The sequence below is a fragment of the Hippoglossus hippoglossus genome, chromosome 5 (genome assembly GCF_009819705.1).
Source record: "Hippoglossus hippoglossus isolate fHipHip1 chromosome 5, fHipHip1.pri, whole genome shotgun sequence".
NCBI lineage: Eukaryota > Metazoa > Chordata > Actinopteri > Pleuronectiformes > Pleuronectidae > Hippoglossus > Hippoglossus hippoglossus.
Genome location: NC_047155.1, coordinates 13,678,521 through 13,702,375, shown reverse-complemented (window position 1 = coordinate 13,702,375; position 23,855 = coordinate 13,678,521). Strand labels below are relative to the sequence as shown.

The 23,855-nt window shown below is 42.5% G+C and overlaps 1 protein-coding gene across 1 annotated transcript in view; it reads right to left on the bottom strand.

Moving 5' to 3' along the window:
- The window catches only part of bsnb (bassoon (presynaptic cytomatrix protein) b), a 61,480-nt gene that overhangs the window by 29,231 nt on the left and 8,394 nt on the right, over positions 1 to 23,855 (bottom strand). The window contains exon 3 of the mRNA XM_034584927.1: positions 10,935 to 11,765. Coding sequence (XP_034440818.1) covers positions 10,935 to 11,765 — 831 coding nt within the window. The remainder of the gene's footprint in view (positions 1 to 10,934; positions 11,766 to 23,855) is intronic.

The window sequence follows — 23,855 nt, the reverse complement described above, 5'->3', positions numbered from 1 at the left end:
CACTTGAAGCTTTTCTAAAGCCAAAGTTTTTTTTGGGACCGTTTCCTTAGTCTTCTTCCCTTTTGTTAAGCCTTTCAGCCCAGCTCTGCTAATTTGCTCTGAGAATATTCAAGATGAATTGCAATGTTTATCCCTCTGCAATCTTGCTTAAAAGCAGCCAGAGCAGCACACGGCTCAGCTTAGTTTAGTGAATGCACTTCTCTGTGTGGTCAAACTGTCAAATGCAGTCAGTATAATGAGAAATATTTCATTTGTCTTATGTTCGTCTTTCCACACTCCCCACCTCCTTGATTGTGCAGTCACATTTTCTGGTTCTGCACCTCTGTGTGTTTTAACCAGTGTGCATGTTTAGTGTCAGTGAGATAATAAGACCCAGCATTCCAGCTTGACCGAGCATTTTGCAAAAACTCCTCCAAGACAAAAACACAATAAAGGCAGTGGCAAAAACAAAAGTCAGACCTCTAAGCATAAATCTGTTTTCCAAAATGTTAATCAAGCCGCAGCCAAACAAACCTATTTTACACTGTGGTTGGCAGCAAAACCCAAACAAGATGAGTCTTGTCGCATATGTCTGTCCCCAGGACAAGTTAATCAGGCTGTCTCCTCGGCCCTGTTTTATTTTAGATGACTTTCTTCAATGCCTGCCAGGCAAATCTACAGCTAGCAGCCAAGCAAACACAATTCATGTATCGCACATTAGTCTCTTCGACAAGTTACTCAAGCTGTAACGTATCACCAGCATCTTGTCAGATGACAACCTCACTGGAACAACTGCAGCAAAAATATATACTAGTGCAGTGCCTGTTTAAAATGGGCCTATTGATAGAGGCTGGTTTCTTAGCCTGTGTCAAACCATCTTGCAGCTTTCTTGAATAGAGCATCATCCCAACAACTTCACAGTCGACACTACACCTCCGTACAACCTGGACAAATCACAAAAATCTAAATTTTGTCAGGGTTTATGGTCCCAGAGTGATGTCAGCTTTCAGTGACGCAATTTTGGACACAGTTGTGAAGACATTGACCCCTCTGTCAGTTGGATGGTTGGGTTCATGCTGTTTTTATAGAATATTTTGTCTTTATTTTTTTTATTTTATAGTTGATGCCATGTCATGAATGAGGGGGTAGAAGCGACGGAACTCTTGTGTTCTTACTGTTCATGTGAAACGGACTGGCATGGCTTTAGGCCAGCTAAATTTGGGCACAATTCAAAAACGGCTCAAGTAGCCTATAGCACTTGATTCCCTATGTTCTTCTTAGCCTTTTTATATTTACTAATGGCAAGACACTGATTGAGAAAACAGTTTGGAAGGGCCTTAAATAAATAAAAACACACATTCATTTTGTGAAAAGGACTGCCACAGCCACTGTGGTTTGGTTGAATGTTTGTGTTAAAGCCACTTTTTGATGTCTCCAGATAGAATCTTGTTCATGCGAAAGGCTTTTACTTAAATCACCAAGGGCAACATTAACTCCTATGGTGGCTATTTAAGCCATTTAGGAGACAGGTCCATATGAAATATGTTTCATTTTACTTCTTTGTACTGTGGTCATTTGATCCATTAGAGCTGTTAATGGAGGCGTGAGAGGGTTGGAACACACTGTGGTGAGTTGTGAGTGGTTTTAAGGAAACAAAAGGAAAACAGACATGTCTGCTGCAGATTCAACTGCATTTCATTAACTGGTACAAAAACCACAGCACACCAATTCAGGCAAGTTCAACCAAATACTGGAAAGAAAACAGCTGTATTAGTGTTTAGCTGGGAAATAAGATGTTAATTAGAATGCAGGTAAACGACAGTGACTGAGTGAACCCATTAGGAGCCATTTCCTTCCTATATCTGTTGTCTCACGCCCCCGGGAGCAAATTGCACAGGCAGCGGCTTCAGGAATGGAGGCAGTGGGAGGACCATGTCTCCGGCTGAGCGTTATGGTCCTCATGCTGCTTCATCTACTGTTGTTGATGTCAGGCCACTGCTCGGAGCAGCAGCCCAGACCCTCGCTTACTGGGGGTTAGTGAGGGTCAACACCACTACTGCCTGACAGCTGCAGCACTGAGAAGATTAGCAAGGGGTTAAATGTAATATCTGAGCGATCTGTGAGCTTTATCTCTTTCATTTTGTCTCTCAATCTCAAGCTCCCTTTCATTATAGCTCCCTGTCTGGGTGTGTTTTTTTTTTGTTCCCCTGACATACAACCACACATCTCTGTTCTGTAATCTCAATTTGTGTCGCCAGCCTTTTAGTATTTGCAGCCCCTAAGCATACACACTCAACTAACCCCCTCCTTCGTTTCTAATGCCAGCATTAGGGAGTAGTTGCATGCCTGAGGTGCTGCGAAGAAGAGAGAGCGTGAGCACCGATGAGGCTGGTGAAGTGATGTGTTGAGACAGGAGGGCCCAGAAGCAAGGGTGGGAGGACTGCACCGACCCACCTCTGTGGCTCTGACAGCAAGGATAGACACAGCACTGCCAGGAGCCCCCCGGAGCATCACTAAAGCTTGTTAGCATAGCCACCAGGCCTTGAAGATGATGAGTTCTGAAGAGGTGATTAAGCCAAGGCTGAGGTCCCTTGTAGGCTTCATTCACTGGATCGAGAAAGGAGGGGCACTTGAAGATAGCACTGCAGGAAAGGACTGGAGGGGTAATTCAAGTTCAATACGGTCACTGTGCTCCTCGGATAGTCATTCATCAAATGAGCTGATATTGCTCCTGGTGCAGGCACAGCTTGGAACAGGTTGAGGTTGACCTCAAAGACATGTGGAGAAAAATGAACACGCACAGGAGCTTCACAGAATAAGGAGGACTGAATTCAACCGCTGTGTCAAAAGGTGCAAATCACTGTAGATTTCTCTCAGGGCTAGAAACAGAAAATAGCACTTGTGGACCTAAAAGTAGCAAAGCAACATCAATAATAATCACAATATAATTTTCATCAATAGCAATATAACAAAGGTATGACATGTATTGATATATTGCTTATCTATTGTGCAAGCACAGGGAGGAGGTATAACACAGAATTGAACTTCCACAGATTGGTAAAGTGTTTTGCTGTTTATCAAGTGTTTGTCATTCTCTGCTCCTAAAGATGAGGTTGACGCCCGAGCCTTCACTCAGGAGCGAAAATCTGTCTTTGAAACAATAATGTGATATTTATCAATATAATAAAAGTTATCAAATTATATTTTTATCTTGATATCATTTTTGGACACATCGTCCAGGGAGCATCACCGTCTGATCTCTCTTTAGACGAAGGCTAAACGCGACTCCAGCTCAGTCTGAGCTCAGAGCCTGCTGCCGCCAAACGCAAAGGTCTCAGAGATGAGAGCGAGTGGCATATAAGCCTCCGAACCAGCGAGCCATCTGTGCTGGGTGCCACATAATCTCAACAGGAAGCAGTCATTGCTGTCCATCACATCATCTTCCTGTCACAGTCACACAGTGATTTTCACCAGTGTGTGTCCTGTGTCGCGAGGATTCGGGGGGGTAAACCTGACTCATGTAAATCAAAATCAAACATGTGCCGCCCCGTTAGAAACACAGGATTTAGGGGGAAAACACTTGTTTCACCATTACAGCCTCTTTGACGCGAATATATTTATCAGACAAACTTAAAATGGTATTGTCTATCTAGTTTAATCATCCAACGAGGCTTACTATCCTCAGGTGGCACGTATTTGTGTGGGTGGATCATTACAGTGATGTGTTGGGTTAAGCACCGTACTCAAGGGGATCACTAGACTCCGTCAACACGGATTAGAAACACGCTCGACTATTAGCTCCTTTCACAAGACTCTCTCTCCACACACACACACACACACACACACACACACACACACACACACACACACACACACACACACACACACACACACACACACACACACACACACACACACACACACACACACACACACACACACACACACACACACACACACACAATGTCTCTGTTTCAGTTTGTTGCTGTATCACCTTTTATACTCTTTCTTATTATGCGCACAGGCTTTTAAAATGCTCGCCCCACTGTTGCCGATAAATCAACAGGGCGCAGACTGATTCGAGAGGGCTAACTAGCCTTGTTGCGATGTCAACCGCGAGTGATTCAACCAGAAGTAATTGCCAATTCAATCAATGTGTCAAAAAGCAAGCAGCCTCCAACTAAGGCATGTAGACAGGAGGACGAGGAATGCAAACGGAGGGAGAGGAGCAGTGCAACGTGCAAAAGAGGAGGAGGAGGATGCATGTGTAGATCCATCCTGAGAACAAGTGAAAGACGAGAAGAGGACAAAACAACCACGCTGTCACATTAAAGAATGACGAGTCAAGGGGAACTGTTTATGTGTCTGGCATGTGACCTGATTCTGTATAATGTTTAAACAACTGAGGAAAAAATGAAATAAAATAAGCTATACAAGCCAGAGATGAAATATTTCATGAGAATCTATTCCTGCTTTTGGCACTGCAAGTCAGGATCACACTGTTCAGCCACTTAGTACATTTAAAATAATAACAGGAAGGTGAATACATGCAATGTGTGTGGGCGTCCATGTTGTGCGTATGTGGGTGTTTGCAGAGCTAGAACATTTCCTTTTAGATGCTTTCATTTTAAAATCAACACAATCCGTCGAACGATCCAATATATGTTTGAAATGAAACCATAAGACTTTACAGGTAGTGATGTCAGTGATGTGTGTAACTCTATTCATACAATTATATTATTGTTGATAGTCTTTATCTTCCGTCCATCCATCCAGTTTCTTTACCGCTTATCCTTGGAGGGTCGCAGGGGGGCCTGAGCCAATCCCAACTTTAGTGAGAGGGGGGTACACCCTGGCTTCATCACTAGCATATCACAGGGCCAAAGTACAGAATCAAACAACCATTCACTCTCACATTCACACCTACGGTCAATTTCGAGTCTCCTGTTAACCAAACCCCAATCTGCATGTCTCTGGAGAAGAAAACCCACACAGACATGGGGAGAACACGTAAACTCCACACAGAAAGACCCCAACAGAACCCAGGCAGGATCTGAAACGGGACCACATATGCAGGCAGTACACAGAGTGTATACTAAGATGGACAACATGTCTCCACTTCGTCCCACTATCCAGAAATGAAGCCAAAATTAGCAAGATACTAATACTGCCATCTTGCATATTTGGAGCCAGAGTCTGCACCGTCGCTCTCAGCGGTGCTCACATGCTCAACCGAATGCTATTCAGTCTCAGCTGTCAATCATGACGTCTCACCCCGTTGTTAGAGCAGCACATAATTAAAACCTGACTTAGCAGAATAATTACCACTTGAACATGCATCAGTGTGATACCAAAAATGGCAGAAATAATTAACTGATGTGTATTTTGACATTTTAGATTGGCCCAGGTCCAATCAGCTAACGTACATGGAGTTGGTTTATGATCAAGCCACCAGGGGGCGATCAAGACACTTTGCCTTTACTTTTGAGGAGCTGTCACTTTGTCCATCTTTACACAGTCTACGTGTTTATCCCACTGATTATATAGAAATAAGGTGCAGCCACATTACATCTGGTTTACCTTGATAGTGCTGTGTGTTCTGTAAGAGCTGCAGCCAGCCACCAGGTGGCGATCATGATGCTTTGGCTTCACTTTTGGGTACAGTAATGTCGTCAATCTTTATAAACAGTCTATGGTGTGAACACATGCACGGTGGCATGTTCAGCATGTGTAAGATGCACGTGGGCGTGTGAATCTGAAACCTTGTGACTCTGAACAGTCGTACGTGTCCTGACCTGAATAAGTGCGTGCATTTCAGAGGAGCATGGAAATATTACAAGGTGGCAAGCAGCTGATTGAGTTTCGTAGGGTGTTCTGAGTCTGTGATGGCGCACCATCGTCATATTGGGAGCAGCCAGGTTGAGCACGGCAGGCTTGGATGCATGAAGCCGGCAGCCATCTGGCTTTGGATGGGACTCCTAAGGGAGACACAGACTGGTGCCAACCTTCAGAAAACACTTCCAGCATGTTTGAGAATGAGGATAACATGATGTTCATCTATACTGCAGCTCTGTGTGAGAGAGCGGCTACTGTGTTCCTGCAGAGAAAAATGTGACACGCTCACAAATACTGCAGGTTCTCCATAGGTTCACTGCATGTGCTGGTGTGTCTTCAAGGGCACTGCAGCCTCTAACAATGTGGGGAGTCAAGAGTTTCTATAATTCCAGATATGGAATTGTAAAGGGTTAAATTTGTGCCACACTGTGCGGTGCCTCCAATCTCCAATTTCTGATCATCAAAATCTCATCAGGTGCTAATTTCATAGTTTACCGCATTGAGTGTGCAACGCACATAAAACTGAGCCAATATAAGGTAACTGCACACTGGGACTGTGTAAAGGTCTTTCTTTGCACAGTCTCTCATTGTAATTGCTTTCTCAGAGCTGAGCATATTACAGAATGAGACCATGAGATTTTGTGTGCACCAATCAGTCACAACATTAAAACCAGTCGCCTGTTTTAATGTCGTAACAAATCGGCGTCTATACATTTTTTCTGTGGGTACATATGGCTTTATTGTATACACAGCACAATGACTGCTGGCCAGTAAAGATGACATAATCAGTATATGAGTAGAGAGAGAATGTAAAATGAGTCATTTGTCGTTAAACATGGCAAGGTGGAAAAAGTTATTTAAACTGTACTGTTTCTGGCAGCAGGGACCAGAACCAGGACAGACCCCAGCTGAACTTTACTCTGCTGACACCAGGATGTGCTAATATTAAACTCAAGTATGCCTGATCCACATTTAATATTCTGGGAGATGAGACATTTGCGTTCTCGTTCTCATTTCGTACATGAAACGGCGAGTTTAGGCCGAACAGGAAAATGTGATGGAGGGAATTAATCTAGTTTTGAGCTTCCAGAGAAATTCGAGTTTGCTTTAGGAAGTCTGAAGAATATGTCGGTTATGAAAGACCAAACATATTTCCTGAAAAAGTAACTGCATGTTTTGAAAGTTTTAATCATATGTGATCTTAACATGTCCTGCTCCTATAAGCACAACCTCATACAACGGACACCTGTAACTAAAACTACCTTCCATGTGCATGTATATATTTTTCCTCTCATGCACATAGACACCGGCATCAACACATACTGACCTTATGTGACATGAGGAATCAAATACAGCTCTCCTGCCGCTTCACATTGCATTAACTATTTATAACGCTCAGCCTCCGTCTATGTTTTCTGTTTCTCCACAGTTCTGTGAGGAATTCAGCCCTTTCACTAATGATGCACACAACGTTTCCATCTCATCATAAACAGTGGACACGTCCCTATATCATGGTAACAGAGTTAAGATCAGAACCACTGACCCAAACCGACGGTGGAGACATTTTATTATAGTGACCCTGCTGTGGACGGAGACCTAATGCATTGTGTCAGACAGGCACCTCTACCTTTATTTACAGTGAAGAAAGAGCTTGGGCATGGCTGCATCTGCTTCAATAGGCTGGAGTAACCTGGGACACAAATGTAGACTGATTCAGGGAATGAGGATTGACATGCAGTGTACTGTATAAATTAAACTCTCCAGGGAGAACTTTCCGTGTTCTATTTACGACCAAACTCTGGGGAGTCGACGATGACACAAGGTTGGTTTTAATCTCCTTGAGAAGCATAATGGGCGAGGAGACGGTCCCAAAACAAGGACATCTTATTTACTCAGAGCCACACATGACTTTCAGCACTAATTGATGTGAAATATTCCACAACGTTACAAACAGTTGGTTTCCTCTCACTCATTATCTCTGGTTCTCACTCTCTCCCTCTCTCCTCCTCCTTCTCAATCTATCACCTCTTCCCTCTCTCTCCTCCTCCGTTCCTCCCCCCCCGCTCTCACACAGACGCTGGCGTTCATCGTCTCATCCCAGATTCAAAAAGGGGACGAATATTTTCCCTCACATGATGCAGCTCAGCCTAATTTGCTCTGAATGAATTATGCATTGTGTCACTTATAGGGCGACAGAAAATGTATTTTCATGAATATTTCCGACATCTTCACAAGCTGCACATCATTATTAAAAGTCTTTGCTAAAAATTTCATCACAGGATTCTTATTACAACTGAAACTTAAATGTAGGAACATAAAGATAACCAGTTATTTTGTATTTTATAATTCAGCTTTTTGCTTTTTCATCTATTTCTCAGTGGGGGAAAAAAGGATTTACATCATAAGGTTGTGATTTTATATGGTCAATAAACAAAACCTGTCCAAAAAGACTAAAGGTGGCCACATACCTGTTAAGAAACTGTACTTAAACTATTTATATTTTTGTTTAATGCTTCAATTACTTTGAGACATAATCAGGAGCACATTTATGTCGTTCCTTTTTTTCCAGATTTGCACCATCACTTTTCCCTGAGCCATGAACATCACAGGACTTTGAAGACTTTGTTTACGGTTTGTTTTTCCCAGTGAAAATAAGCATCTGGGTAAAAAAAGTGATTTCTTACTGCGGCCTTGAGGGATTTTCTTTTCAAATGGCACAAATATTCAGTTGGACTCAAGGATGAACTGATTTGAATTGAGTGGTCAAAAAGCTAAGGTCACTTTGATGTGTTTGTGTTTGTGTGTGTGTGTGTGTGTGTGTGTGTGTGTGTGTGTGTGTGTGTGTGTGTGTGTGTGTGTGTGTGTGTGTGTGTGTGTGTGTGTGTCCTTAACTAAAATATCCACTCATCAATTACGACAAAAAGATAAAATGTTGAAGTGATGACATCTTATAAGTTCAAATCGGTCAAAGGCAAACACTCTAAAGTCATAACATATGGCAAATACATTAAATACCTTTCATCAAATTCCTCCAAAGTCTGACTACATACTGTAGACGAGTCTGGAGAGAAATTGAAGTAAACTGCAAGCTGACTGGTTGGTAGAGGCAGTAATTCTAGGTTTATTGTCCATTAAAATACCAATTCCACTCTCCCATAGTGGAGTCTGTGAAGCCAAAGCCTCATATAGCTTCTATAGCTTCCCATAGATTTGCGATAGACCTCCGTTGGTGCCCAGAAACTACTCAAAATGCATGAATTACCATGTTCTTCTTTCATTATGAAGAACATGGTCCCTTATTAAAATCTTTTGTTGATCCCACGCACACTGCTGTAAATACTGCACCAACTCTGTGAGCGGAACGAGCAACAGCAAATAATCATGCCTATATTACTGATTCATTTTGTAATTGACATTTTCAGTAAATGTCAATTAAAACATTAAATGGGCTGAAAACCCCACACAGGATACAGTAGGTGCTTCAGAAAGTATTGAGATATGATGTGTTGTTGATTTAGGTGTTTTCATAAAATTAGTTGCCAATAATAAATCAACAAAGTCAATTAAATCAAATGATCAATTTTCATCATTAATTATCGTCAATTAAGTCAAAATCTACTCAGTTTTTTGGGCCTGTGAGATGAAACATAAAGGACTTTCCATTCTATCATCCTAATCAAGAATATGAAGAAATGATGCACATGCATTCTCTATGTGAAAAGGGAGCGATGATGATGATTCTGTCTGCAATAAGCAGGAGAAGAAAAAGCAGACGCAGAGAGACAAGACAAGTTTGAGGACATCAGGAGAGGATGAGGAGGATGAATGTGCCAAACAGGCTGTGGAAATCAAGCTGAAAAACCTGGATACAAAGTACAAAGCCTCACACCATGTCCAAAGGGTTCTCACCAATCCTGAAGCGACCCACCTGACAGCTCTCATGGAAAGACAACAAAAACTGTTCACAGGTTTGGAATGAATGCACCTCATGCTGGATTGAGCTGCCGACCTGTGGCCAGCAGAGCAGAAACACATCACACCTAATAATAATACCCGAGATTCTCGTGACCACAGAGCAACACAGCAGTCTTAAAAGTTGTTGTGGACTCTCAGCACCTCAGCAGCCAAACATGAGAGGGACATCTGCCAAACGAATTATCTCTCTGTTTCCATAGCGATCTATGAACGGCCTGTGCTAGCGCCTGTGACAACCAGATGCCAGGGAAGACGAGGCGTGTGCATAAAAAGCCAGCGCTCTGAAGAAAGCCTGTTATTACTGCTATCATTCAATTGGACTTGATTTGCATAATTAAACTGTGTTATTGCTGGGCTCTGGAAGTCACTGCAAGTCTCTGTTCTTACTAACCGGATTCCCACCATGACAATGGAGCACTTAAGGGAGGAATATACCCTCAGCCGACCCCTGGATGTGACAAATCAATACTAAGATTATCCATTAAATTGAACTTGATTAGGCTCCATTTCCTGTAGATTGGTTATATATTTGGACGCAGCTCCAGGGTGGAGTGCACATGGATGAGGTGAGTCACAGCCTGGACTTGGCTACATGAAAGACCCTGACAGAGCAGAGCAGACCCTGACTAAGAAACAGAGAGAGAAGAAAGACAAGTTTCCCACAGGCTTATAGAAAGCTGTGTGTGTGTGTGTGAACAGGCTTCACCCAGAACCTGCTGGGCCATCTTTTGAGCACTTCTTTGAATTAAATATTTTGGAAAAACTGCGTTAATCCCTCTGAGAAATGACGGGACGTTTCTTAAAAGACACAAGCAAACAATAGAACCACCGCAGACATACAACAAGAGGATCATAAAGAACCTCAGAGACGGAGCAAACAGAGGCAAATGTTGGCCCCTGAAGTCAAATACTTGATTTATGCACATAAGAAATCTCTGTAAAATGCACTTATTCACTCCAAGACCAGGCAGCCACAAATGGATAATAACAAAACCCACTGAACTGCACAGTGACACAGCATTTTTCACAGAAACACATCAATGAATCATTTCATTTAGGAAATCCATGGTCTCCAGGCTGTTGCAGACCAAATGAAGCTTTATTACACCCAACTGAAAGCCAGACAGATCAAATCAAAGTCTTACCTCGACTAGGTGGGGAGTGGGATTGAATCCACACAGGTTGCACACTTGGGAGTGGCACTGTGTGCAGGTGTTGTAGTTGGGTTGGTCTGCTGTGTTGCCTATGTTGAGGTTTGTCTTGCAGAGAGGACAACAAGCTTTGGGCTTGGAGGCTTGTGGAGCAGGATGCTGTTGTTGCTGCTGAGCAGGGGCACGAGGCCCTTGTTGTGCAGCCTGAGGTCCTGAGGGTTTATTTGCCCCAGGACCAGGACCAGGAACAGGAACAGGACCAGGACCAGGACCAGGACCAGGGCCAGGAGGTCCTCCTGGTTTGGGGGATGGTTTTGGGGGTTGTTGTTGGGGTTGAGTAGTCTCAGATATGAGAGTGCTGGCTTGGTTAAGGAGAGATGCACCAAAGCCAAACAACTTCCCAAAAGTCTGCTCTGGAGGTGGGGGCTGTCGCGAAGGAGAGCTCCCCGCACTGCGAGTCTGGTCCTGGCGTGGGTGCTGTGGATGGTGGGCAGGAGAGTTGCGGGACAGATCAGGCTGGGATGGGGCCTTTGCCATGCCGGGAAGAGGGACTGCGCCTGGAGGGAGCTTAACTTGATGCTGACTCGGGCCAGCTGGACCAGTCTGTTTGATAGGGCCAGGCACTGGGTGAGCCTGTGCTGGAGGCTGTAAATGAGGAGGGGCCTGTGTTGGGGTTGCAGGCTGACTCGAAGCTACGGGTTTGAGTTCTGGTTTGGCTGGATGAGAAGGAGAGTGTATATGTTGCTGACTCTTGGAGCGTGGTGTGGTCATGTCCATCCCCAACGCCCTCTGCATCTGACAGTTCAGACAGAGCCACTCTTGCACCTGTGAAGAAAAAAGACAAAAAATGACTATAAGCCACACACAGCTATTATTCGCAATGTATTTAGGACAATTAGAGAGTGGGATTTAAAGGAATAGTTCAAAATATTGGAGATAAACTTCTGTATTTAGTGTTTATTGTAACGCCGTTTTCAGACATGAACTCCACAGAAATAGTTTCCAGACATTTCCCGGAATTTGCCTTTCAGAAATGAAGAATGCACCAGGAGATTGTCTTGGTCAGGCTCGTTCACAACTAGAAGAAAATGTTCAGTGTTCAGACGAGAGTGGAGTCTGGATAGAGGCAGTACACAGGGGGGCTAGCAGGAAAGATTCCAACTCTTAGATTTGTGTTCTCACATGCAGCCCCTACTGACAATTTCAGGAAAATATCCGGCGTTCAGTGAGCATTTAAAAGCTAAACCTAACCCTTAAGATTTGGGGGCTTTGTTATCTTTGGACAGAGCCAGGTAGGTTAGCGGTTAGCTGTCTCTTGTTTTCTGTCTATTCTGTGTGCTACTAAACTAAGCTAACCGGGCGCTCATATTTTCTATGCAAACACAAGATTGGTATCAGTCATCTAGTATAACTCCTGGCAAAAAAGCAATTAAGCATATTTCCCAAAATGAAAAATTATTCTGGTGGCAGAAATGCTTCACTGATGAACTGCTGAACTCATTTAACTGACAGGGCTCTTGTAAATGAGAATAAGTATTCATATGATGAATCACATACAGTGCCTTGATTGTGGACTTTTCCTTTCATTCTCTTTGGTTTCTGCCGGATGTTCCACTTCCTTTACACTGTCCAATGAGATCTTAGTGAGATTAACTAAAGACCTTTAAATTGCCTATGTGTGAAAATAAGCATGTTGGTCTGTTTATGTGACAGACTGGCAGCCTTCCCTTATCCCCCCTTCATCCAATGCATGCTGGGATAGCCTCCAGCCTGATCTGAATAGGAAAAATTGGGTTTGGAAAATGATTGAATCAAACGACAATAGTGAATGATGTTAAATATCTCATTGAGGAGGGATTTAAGCATCCTTATGCCGCATTATTGGTAAACATAATTTACCCACGAACAAACATGCAGAAAATGAAACAGATGGGAAGAACTTGAGACTTCTTCGATAAGTAGTGGCCGCCCATGGTTTTGTAATCTTCCCTCACATCTTCTGTGTGTGCCCATTTTGGTTCGCTCTTACTCTCCCTCTCATTACACAACACGCTCCCTTCCTCGCGAAATCCTCCCACCATTCTCCTCTTGATTCTCCTGCTGCTCTGTCTCCATTTTCTGATCCACATTGTCACATAGGAAGGCTGAAAGTAAGACGGAGGCCCTGGTTACGGCACATGGCTATAAGTGGCCACATGCTCCTTATATTATCTGTAGAATACATTGTAATCAAAGCATTTTATACAAGCATACCTGCTGCCACTTCACAGTTTAGAGTCTACACTGTGCTGTAACTTTTAATCAAAGAACAAAGCCTGTTTAAACAGAAACTTAACCCGAATCTGTGGCTTGATAATCGGACTGTAGAGTCACTTTGTCACACTTCATTATTCATCAATAATTATTTGCCATTTGAACCGCTCAAATAAATTCATATTCAGTGGGTAATGATGCAGAGGTCAAGCACCCAGCTAATTTCTCTGGCCTCCAGTGGCGGCAGTCCTTGATGCAGTGGTGTAAAAATGTACTGTGTGTTGATCATATCCTGTCAGCACATATCAGACTGCGCTGGTTCAGTCAGAGGCACAGTGACCTGGTTCCAAACGTCACAGTCACTGCCTACAGAACTGAACTGTATTTGCAGTAGGTCTGGCTTCGTGCTCACTGGCGATTGCGTCCTCTTGACCAATCATCATGCAGATTAGAGACTTCCTCTTGCCAAGACAGCTGACTTCCTGTGCTATATGCTATTGGATGGTTGCTTAGTGTGTTCAAGAGTAAATTCACACTCCCTAAATATTTCAATCATTCTTGCACGGTTGAATGGACAATATACATTTATATAGTGCTTTTCTAGTCTTCACGACCGCTTTACAGTACAGATTTTGCCATTCACCCATCCACAAGACAGTTTCTCTACCTACAAAATACACTACCGGCACAGCCATCAGGGGCAATTTGATTTTCAGTATATGCCTGTAGCCCAAGTACACTTTGGCACACATAATGGGATTGAACAGCAGACCTTGTGGTTAGTGGACGACCCACTCTACCTCCTGAGCCACAGCCACAGTAATGTGACATCATTACTATTTAAAGGTTACACCTACAGTAAGCATATCCCGGGTGGAGGTGTATGTGTTCAGAAATTTAAATTTCTACGGTGACATATTTCAATTTTCAACCACACAGGACAGTGGAGCAGTGTCTTTCAGCCTTTTTAATAGAGCCTGAACCAAAGCTGATACCGATAGCGAATCGTCATCTAAACCCAAATGAATGTAATCGAGGCTTGGTGTTATAAAGTTTAACCATAAACTTTGATATGAATAACATTAAATAAAAAGAAAAAACTAATACAACGAAATATATAGAAGTTGAGTAGAAGAATCAAACATGTTTTTTGTTACGTAAAATCGAAACAAAAATGTCTGCATTATTTTGTAAATAAAACCCAAAACACATCTTAAATAAAGGTTATTACAATGAGTTCCATCTCTCGTGCATGTGTCTTAATGCCTTCATTCAAAATGTCACTGGGCGCTGCTGTGAAATGCTCAGAAACAACTCCCCCTGCCTGACAGTGTGTCTCAGTCATTCAGTAAGTCAGTGGTGACAGCGTATGGCAAAGGCTCAGCAGCATTTTAGCCCAGTGCCTGGCCCCCTGCCAGTATAAGGAGTGATGACTTCATGATTCTCACTGTCAATCAGGGGAAACTGAGACGCCGAGGGCAGAGGTGAACCCTGGGGACAGTCTGAGTAACGTGGACGGTGAAATGAGCCAGCACTCACGCGACTCAGCACCAGAACAGCGCTTATTCAATCAGAGACTCATAAGTGGGAACTCCTCTTTCAATCATTGTTATTGTCCTTGATATTTTTTTCTTTCCAAATTACAGTTGGGATAATCATATCAACACCTCTGGGAGAAAGAAATAAGCAGAAAAACAAAGAAATCAGCTGCAGGGAGGGCAAGCAGCTATTTATCAATTCCATCATGTCTCTGCTTTCCTCTGCCTCATCTCATTCCTCTCTGCTCCCCCCTTGTTATGAGGCAATCATGTGGTTCTCTATGAAATCTGATCTGTATCAGCAAAAAACAAGTGCACTGCACGCTCGCCGTCTCCTGCCCTCATTCTCCATCAGTTCTTCGTTGCAACCCTCCATCTTGTTCTTCTTCATCTCCTCTTCATTTGCGCTTCTTATCTGCATCTCTCACATCACATCACTCCTCAAGCTCACTCTCCATCTCCTCTACATCTATACATTTTTGATCATCCTGCCTTTGCTTTGGATGAGTGATCTTTGATGAGATATATGTGTGTATATATCTATCTATATATATATAGATAGATATATACACGCAAATATATACACGTGTGTGCACATGTGTAAACAATGGTATGATGCACATCAAAGGTCATGAGCTGGGACCAGATCCCACAGTCATGTGAGAACTCAGCATTTGCCAACAGGATGCTCGAGCGCTGAGGATCCAAGAAGAACGACTCGGTGCCAAAAATAGAACCTTTTAGAAGCAAGAACCCACAGAGACTTGGATATGGATCAAGTAATGAGAGCAACGCATCCTTTCAAACACATACATACATTTGGATTATATGCTGATTCTAAACTAAGATAAGATTATTTCTAATTATCAGTGAATGTGCTGATCGTTTTATCGATTAATCCATTGATTGTTTGGTCTTTAAATGTCAGATAATGCAATCCATTGCACTCACAGCTTCCTAAAGCCTAAGCTGAGGTCTCCAAATGTCTTGTTTTTATCATTTTAGTTTTTTGCTTACACCATCACGTTCTAAAATCCCCCAAATAGTCATTAGACATTTGAGAAGCTTTAAGAGATAATACTTTATGCATTTTTGCATAAATGACAGTCAACAAATCGATTAATCAACTAGTAATCTAGTTTCTCTTTTGGCCCATCATGTTTGAGCAGGCTTTGGTAGCCCGCAGGTAAACAGTCCATGTGGAGAGCAACAGAGCCAGAACATATTGACCGACAGGCATCAGACATTGGCCCTTTAATTTACCTGAATTCATATGCAGACAGAGATTAGCCAAAATGAAATCAAGACCTAAAACACAGACACAAGGTTTCACAGATTGTGTTCAGTGAGGAGAAACATTTACATTGGACTGTAATTTGTGTACGGTGTCTACTGTCTACACCAGAGACCCCAACACCAACGAAACATCATAAATAAAATGCTTGTAGAAATGATGCCCCTCTCTTAACTCAGGATCACAACTCACAATTTTAAAGCGTAAAAGGAAAAAAATGACAGCTAAGGAGACACACACACACACACACACACACACACACACACACACACACACACACACACACACACACACACACACACACACACACACACACACACACACACACACACACACACACACACACACACACACACACACACACAGAGACAGACGCACTCTCACACACGATAGAAGATGTAACACTGTACACATCACACAGGTGCACAGAGTGTTCCTCCTCTTCTCCTGCAGTGTGCACTTTTTGACAGGTGTGAGACATCATGTGGTCCATCATTCCCAGGAAAGCTGGGTGAGGAACACAGAGTCAAACTTCAGCCGAACACGAGAGCAGACTAAGAGAGGAGCTCTGTCTCGGAGATCACAATGCAGTATCATCATGCAGTACGCACAGCAGCTGAGCACTGCAGTTTGGGGATCGGGATGCTTGGAATGCAACGGTTTATCAATTTCTTACAAATAGAGCCAAACAGACATCGAAATTCCTCTCGGTACCTCTCTTTTTCTCTGTCTGTCAATTACTCTCTCTCTGCCTCTCCTCAACTCAAACACCGTGAGCTCCACACACACCACTACACAATATAACACATCTGTTTTACTCCGAAATGTTGCCAAGCATGGAAGCACAGAGGTTCATCAGAACCAAGTAAGACAAACAGAGTGGTTTTGGGGGAAGATTATTTGGGAGATTCACGCTGCTTTGTGATTGTCTCTCACCAGGTGTGCTGCTGCAGTGTGAGGCACAGCAGGGGGTCGTGGCGTCACTAAAGATGCTGGAAATTAGTACCGAGGGGTAGTGCATGATATCAGATGAAACCATATCCCTGTAAAATGTTATGTTTCAGGCTTCATTTTGTGCTGTTTTTCTAAGCTGTGCCTCAAATTCAATTCACAGCTGCCCAACTAGTCTGTCCTATTTTGAAGGCTCCTTCAAATGCGGCCAACATCCTTTCATTCCTGAGAAACAAAGGCTCCAACGGATGGATCCTTCCCTGCCCAGCCTATCCCAGGAATCATTGCGCCCTGGTGACGAACCGTTATGGTAATGGCGCCGGCAAGCGACAAGACATCCAATGCTTGAGTATCACGCATCACTTCAACAGAATGGCTTAAAAAACCTTCTTTTTTTTAAAAAGGGTCTGTCTTGTTCCTGTTCAGCCTCCGTGGACCAACAACGTATTTTCAAATGTGAGAAATAGTAGCCAGTGAAAGGCAAAGTCATTTCCATGTTGGATGACAAAGGATGCACATACAAGAAACTAAAATGTACATTTTTCATGTCAGCTCAGAAAAGCAGCCAGTAGATGTTATATCATCATTTCTGGTGAGTGCACAGTGGCCTTGTTTGAGTTGGTACAACCCTCCTCTGTCTGAAATTATTTTGTGACAGGCGACAACAGTAGTGAGTTTACTGACTTATGCAATTTGAGACAATGCCAGAGTGTAATAATGATGCTGACAAACAATGTGAGCTATATACAGTTAGGTTAACTTGACTTGCATACAAAATAAATGTCAAAATCACCATATTGTTGCAGTGTGAGCTTTTAATGTCTGTCTTGCAGAAGCTAAGTTAGATAAATGGAGTAAAGATGAACATGTGGGCCTATAGTTTGGCAGAGACAAAATGTGATGATTCTTACGATTCTTTGCAGGAGAGCTCAGCCCTCTATAGTGAGCTGAGACTTTAAATGCGGTGATTTATGGGGCAATAATTAAACCGGTGTCCCAGATTTAGTTTCTGGCAGTCCTCACTGCAAAAATATTTTGGTATATGCAACATTCAGCCGTAGTGTCTCAGCTGGATTTCTGACCCAGTTCAGACTGTTTGTCCTTAAAGTCCCTGTGTGTGAATACAGTTTAGTGCACTGTGTAAAACACTGTCAGCCACACACTGGTATCTTTCATACCGAGTCCGATCATCTCCAAATCATTAGGTGTCATCTAAGAAGTCAGACCTCTGGCATTGACAAGACTGTGCGTGTGCATGTTTTCAGAGTTTAAATTATCAAATCTTTTACCCTTCTACTCTAAATTCTATAATATAGATATAAATACATATATTTATGTCATACCAACAGGAGATCACAATCATATAACAATTATTTACAACAGGTACAATATTGTATCTTATAAGGCATTACGTCTTCAGTGGAACAGCCTCAGTTGCGAACTCATCAAATGTGGTTGATGAGCAGCCAAGGAACTATGGCTCCCTTTGTCCTTACGGAAACTTAACTTAACTTAACTTTTCTCTAAACCCCGTCACTTGGTCTCAAAAACAAAATAAGGATACGTTTTTAATTTATTCATTTTCTTCACAGTATTCCAGTACCCACTAGACAGACAAACACCTCAGCCTCTAAAGAGCAGATCCAATTCAGTTTTCTAAAAATATCTGAAAACAAAAGTTGAGAGGAAAAGTTAGCATGACTTTCCCAAATTTTCCACCTCAAGGGGTCTGAACTAGAATGTGAAATATTAAAGAAAACGTTCACTCCCTCAACACGAGGGAGAAATCACGAAATCACATCCTGACTCACTACTTAAAGTTTTACAAGATCGCCCGTGTTGGATGGACGTCATTCTCTGCTCACGTGGACCTTCGCATTGGGGCACACGACGCTAAAGTCAGTATGAGAGAGGGATCCATAAAAAAAAAAATAAAACACTGTCACTTCCCAGGATCTGAATGCCACTGAATCTCTTGAGCCAAATGTTGCAAAGTTAGACGGGGATTAGGGATGTGTGATGCTAAATATTTGAATTAATTTGAGAGGATTAGGAAGTAGGCTCTGGCTTCCCTTGAGGTATAATGGACTTATCCCTCACTAATATGGTTGCAACAGTTTGGCTTATATTTTATTTATTTTTTATTTAGCTAATATTTATCCTTCAGATAAAAAAAAAAACAGACATATAATATGAATATGGGAAGAAATCAAGGAGCTCTCAGTGTCAGTAAACCGCTGAAGATCACATGTTAAAGTCCAAACCCCATCATTAGTGTAGCCTACATGAGACATTCACAACCTACAAAGCTGCCTTTAAATGCACTTCGACAAAGTGACAGAACGTTTCCACACCTGACACCGTGGACAGCTTGTTCTCCCAGGTTATTGTTATTGTAACAGCTTGGGCCTTGGGATTAGAAAACAGTAAAGCCCCAATATGGAGGATGGTGTTTTACCATAACTGTGTATTCCACAGCTGTGCATGTGCAGTTTCTACACGAGGAGGGGGCTGATACATTATTCAACTGACTGGACATCAGAGTGACTCATTCCAGCTACTAGTCACAGAAGAAAGTACCAGTAGGTGGAAAACTATTTCTGGAAGTTACACTCAAAGTTCTACATTTATCCTTAAAGGGAGAACAAATTGACCAAAATGCATCGAAACGTTCAACTCGTGTTGTCTTGGCTCGGATATCTGCTGTCTACACCTGCTGTAATGTATGCAATGCAGTTTTTGCCCCCATTTTATTTTGAAATGACCTAAATTATGTGTCTGTTACTTTACTTCCTTCCTCTGTCTCCTGCCATTGTGGTTGCCTGCCCTGCACCAATCATCCTTGCCTTCCTTGTGTAGTTAGTCCCTGTGATCCCCTCACATGAAAGATGGTAAAATACCTTGTAAAGCTGAGAGGAACTGTGAGATAAGTGACAATACAACTATCAGAGGTGGCAACTTTCATCTATTTCTAATAAAACTATAAATAAAAGTATCCACACTAATGAAACACTATTTTGTCAAATCTCAGCTGTAAATTTCCAAATGTAAAATGATGCAAAAATAGATATCGCTGTTCTTGGTTTGTTTGCTAAATCTATCTAGTGCACTTGTCAGCTGTGGCCACCTACTTGATTTATTTTGGATGGGTAGGAGGAGATTTATGGAGTGCTTCTTCACAGTCTTTTGTGTGGGAGCCATCTGTTAAAAGTGCTCCTCAGTTTTCCTAAGCTTGTGGGATTGTTGGTTAAAGGTTATATAAAAGAGATTTCAAATATTGATATAGCAGCCAACAACTATTTTCTACATCTAAAAGATGTAGTGGAGTAAATGGCGTCCTGGGCAGACGAGGTCACACTCCCTGTGTGTTTGTCCGTGATCTGAGCTTCTCTGTTCTTTGTATTGGAGGCCAGGTGGACAAGCTAATATCTGCCCCTTTTCTGCAGTGTGACATTTTTCAGAGCACACACCCTGCTTAAACACACCTATCAACTTAAACCAGAGACAGCACCTTATTTATATATAGTCCATGGGTTACACACATAGACTGCATTAAGATGGATGATGTAACAGCTCCCCCACAGTGTAGCTAAAGCATCTTGATCGCCTCCTGGTAGCTAGGTCGCACACCCCACCTCCTCGATGTTACTGGATGGGATTTGATGCTGTAAAAACTGTGTGAAACATCATGATTGACAGAAACAGAAACTGGCTCGTGATTGGTTTAGCAAATGTATCGGCATGATCTTTGCTACCGCGGCTACTGCGCAGCGTCTGGCTCAACATCACGTCCTCGGCGCAACATGGCAGTGTTCATATCCGAGATATTCTGACTTCATTTCTTCACGCTTTAGAAACACACATTAACCAAGCAAAGCAGCTCACTCAGAGGATCAGACACTTACAGAAAAAACAGTAAGAAGTGAGTAAGACGTGACACATCTGTTTAACCAGTCTTCACAGCAGCTAGCGTTGTTTTGTTTTGTTTAGTTTTTTGCGCTCCTGTTCACATGGTTCATGGTTTCATGGTTATGCATTTAGCTGCTGCTTTCACTGGGCTTCGCAAAACATCCAGAGACTGTATAAGTGACCTGCAGCCCGCGGAGGCCAGATGTATGAGCAACGAAGCGTTTTTTTGGGGTCCGATATCTAGAGGAAATATATTGAATATCATCTACATAACCTTTAAAAGAAATAATTCCAAAGAACTCAAAAGCAATAAAAAGTAATAATTTTACAACTTCCTCAAAGAACATTTTAAACCCATCTCCTGAGTGTTTTGGCTGATGCCTTCATTACGGGAGAAGCGCACCGAGCCGCATGTGTACTGCGGCCCTGAATCAATGCAGTGTTGCAGAGCGTCAGAGTGAACACTCTCACTATCATGGTTAATTTATGATGATGCTTTTTTTCTCTGCTCCTCTCTACTTTTTTCTGTCTCCCCCTGCAACCACACATCTCCTTCTCCTCCCTCTCTTTCTTTCTCTCGCTTAGCTGTGGCTCCTCAGGACCGGGCCATCACTGCAGACAGAAGGAGGGTAGGATCTATAAATAGAAATTGGACCAATTATAAAGCAGATGTTCCAATGTATGATGGTGGGAGAAGTGTCGGAGGGGGCATAGATGTGGCGGTGTCTGTGTTTTAGTCTCCGTCTTCCCCCTCTGTCTCGTTTCTCTGACTCTTGTCATCACAACATTTTTAAATCAAACACATCCTTCATTGCTTCTTATCCAAACGCCAAGCGGTACTTTCTTATCTTGGTTTTACAAACGTCACAACTAGGGATGTCACGATATGAAACTTTGCTGCCACCGTTATTGTCAGAGGAAAGATCACGGTTTCACGGTTTTCATGATTATCGATACTACAGAAGCAAAAAGGATTCCTCCTCTCGCTATGAACTCCTCCGATGGAGTTTTATGGTCAGCGTTGGTGGAAATAAGGCTGTTACCTCAGTTCCCTCTTCCCAACTAACGTTTCTGTTAAGTGTCTCTCGCACACAAACAAGCGCACACACAAGACGTGACTCACAAGAGGGAATTTCACGATACAGCGCACATTCAAATTACGTGACTCGCGAGATGCAGGACACCACCGTTAGATATCGTTGTTTCTACAATTATTACGGTTATGAAACCGTGACATTTTGAATGTGCTCACATGTATAATTGCCTCAAACACGTCTCTATTCTTTACCTGCATCTCGGAATAATCCTCGTCTTCTCCGCTTGATTGACAGCCCTGTAACAGACTGTGGCATTCAACTCCCATTTGCTGCTCGCTGTTTACATCTCTCTAAATTGCTGTCCCATCACCAGATTGTTTGACACAAAAATGTATCATCTCTCAAACAATCCTACATGAGCAGTAGTTTTCTTAATGAGAAATTTAACTATTAATATTATTTTTTTGTTAAAGAAAAAAAACTACTATTGAAGTGCCTGTTCTAACGCTGCGTTCCAGACAACTCGGATGTTGGCATTTTCCCACTTTCTACTTTAAGAAGTGCAATGGAACGCCCCTCAAGTTCCGACTTGTGAACTCTGAGAAATTGCTATCTAACCCGACATCACAGAGAAGCAGTTGTCTGACATCACACCACAAGGGCGACATCATGGAGACAAAGAACTTGTAGCACTGAGGCCCGTCTACCCTCTGTTGGAATATTGTTTACTTCTTTCTAAAATTGAGTGATGGTGCGTGTGTTCTCTCCCTCTTATTGTAAAATGTGTGTCCAAGTATAAAAGTGCTGTAAAATAAAATGTATAATGGTGTTTGTTGGCTTATGCGTCGTTTCCTCTTCTCTGCTTTGTTTATGTATGAACGAAGGCTGCACTGGTCACAGTCACGAGCCAAATAAACATCAGCTTCTCACGGTCAGCCATGTTTGTTTACGTTTGACGTCGCGCCATCACCCTGCATTGGAACGCTTGGAAGTCGGAACTCGGAAATTTAAACTCGGACTATCCGACATCCGAGCTGACTGGAATGCACCTGCCTGTTTGGAATGGGCTGTTCATTTGGCCTGTGGAGATGCTGGTGGCAGCTTTTCTTCCTGAAACTGTAAAAGTGACCTGCAGTAATTGAGACGCAGCAAGTAAAGACCGACTGCAGTCCACAGAACCCTGAAGCCACCGCTGCTGCACAAAGAGCTGGTCACTTGTTTATTCAAAGTCGGGTGAAGCACAACTCAGTACGCAGAACCTCGAATGGCAGAATCAGTTGCCGTGGCCGTTGTTGCCCGTCGGTTACGTTGATGAATCCCAACCGCCGCTGCTAAAGAGCACTGGTCGCCTGTTTATTCAAATTTTATAAATATTGAATGTGTCACATTTCCAAATCCCACCAAATTCAACACTGCACTTCCTGTGGCTTTTAACAGTGCAAATACCAACTGTGAGGCCAATACGATAAAGAGTTCTTAAGATATGTGAGAATTATTCAGAGATTTCTGTAATTAGAAGATGGATCAAAATATGGATTCGCTCCCGGTTATAAACACTTTCATCAGCACTGACTTGTCTCTGTAATTTGTGTGGAAATCCTCTTCAATAACAGGTTTTGCTCATATTATCCCTGTAATCTGGGTCAGATCAATCAGTGTGTGTAAATGAATTGTAAACAGAGAGGAACACTGGAACTGCAATGAATCAGAGACTGTCCCTATGAGAAAATATAATAACTAGCACAATTACAACAATCACAATCCTGTATTCCAGTAAGTCTGTGACCACCTCAATATAAAATATTAAAAACATATTTTTTGTAATTAGATGAAAGACTAAGATCTTGGTTTAAACTTGTATGTCTTTAAATCATCATCCCGGTTTCCACTTGGGAGAAACTTTCCATTTCAACTTTCTTGCCACAGCTGTCTG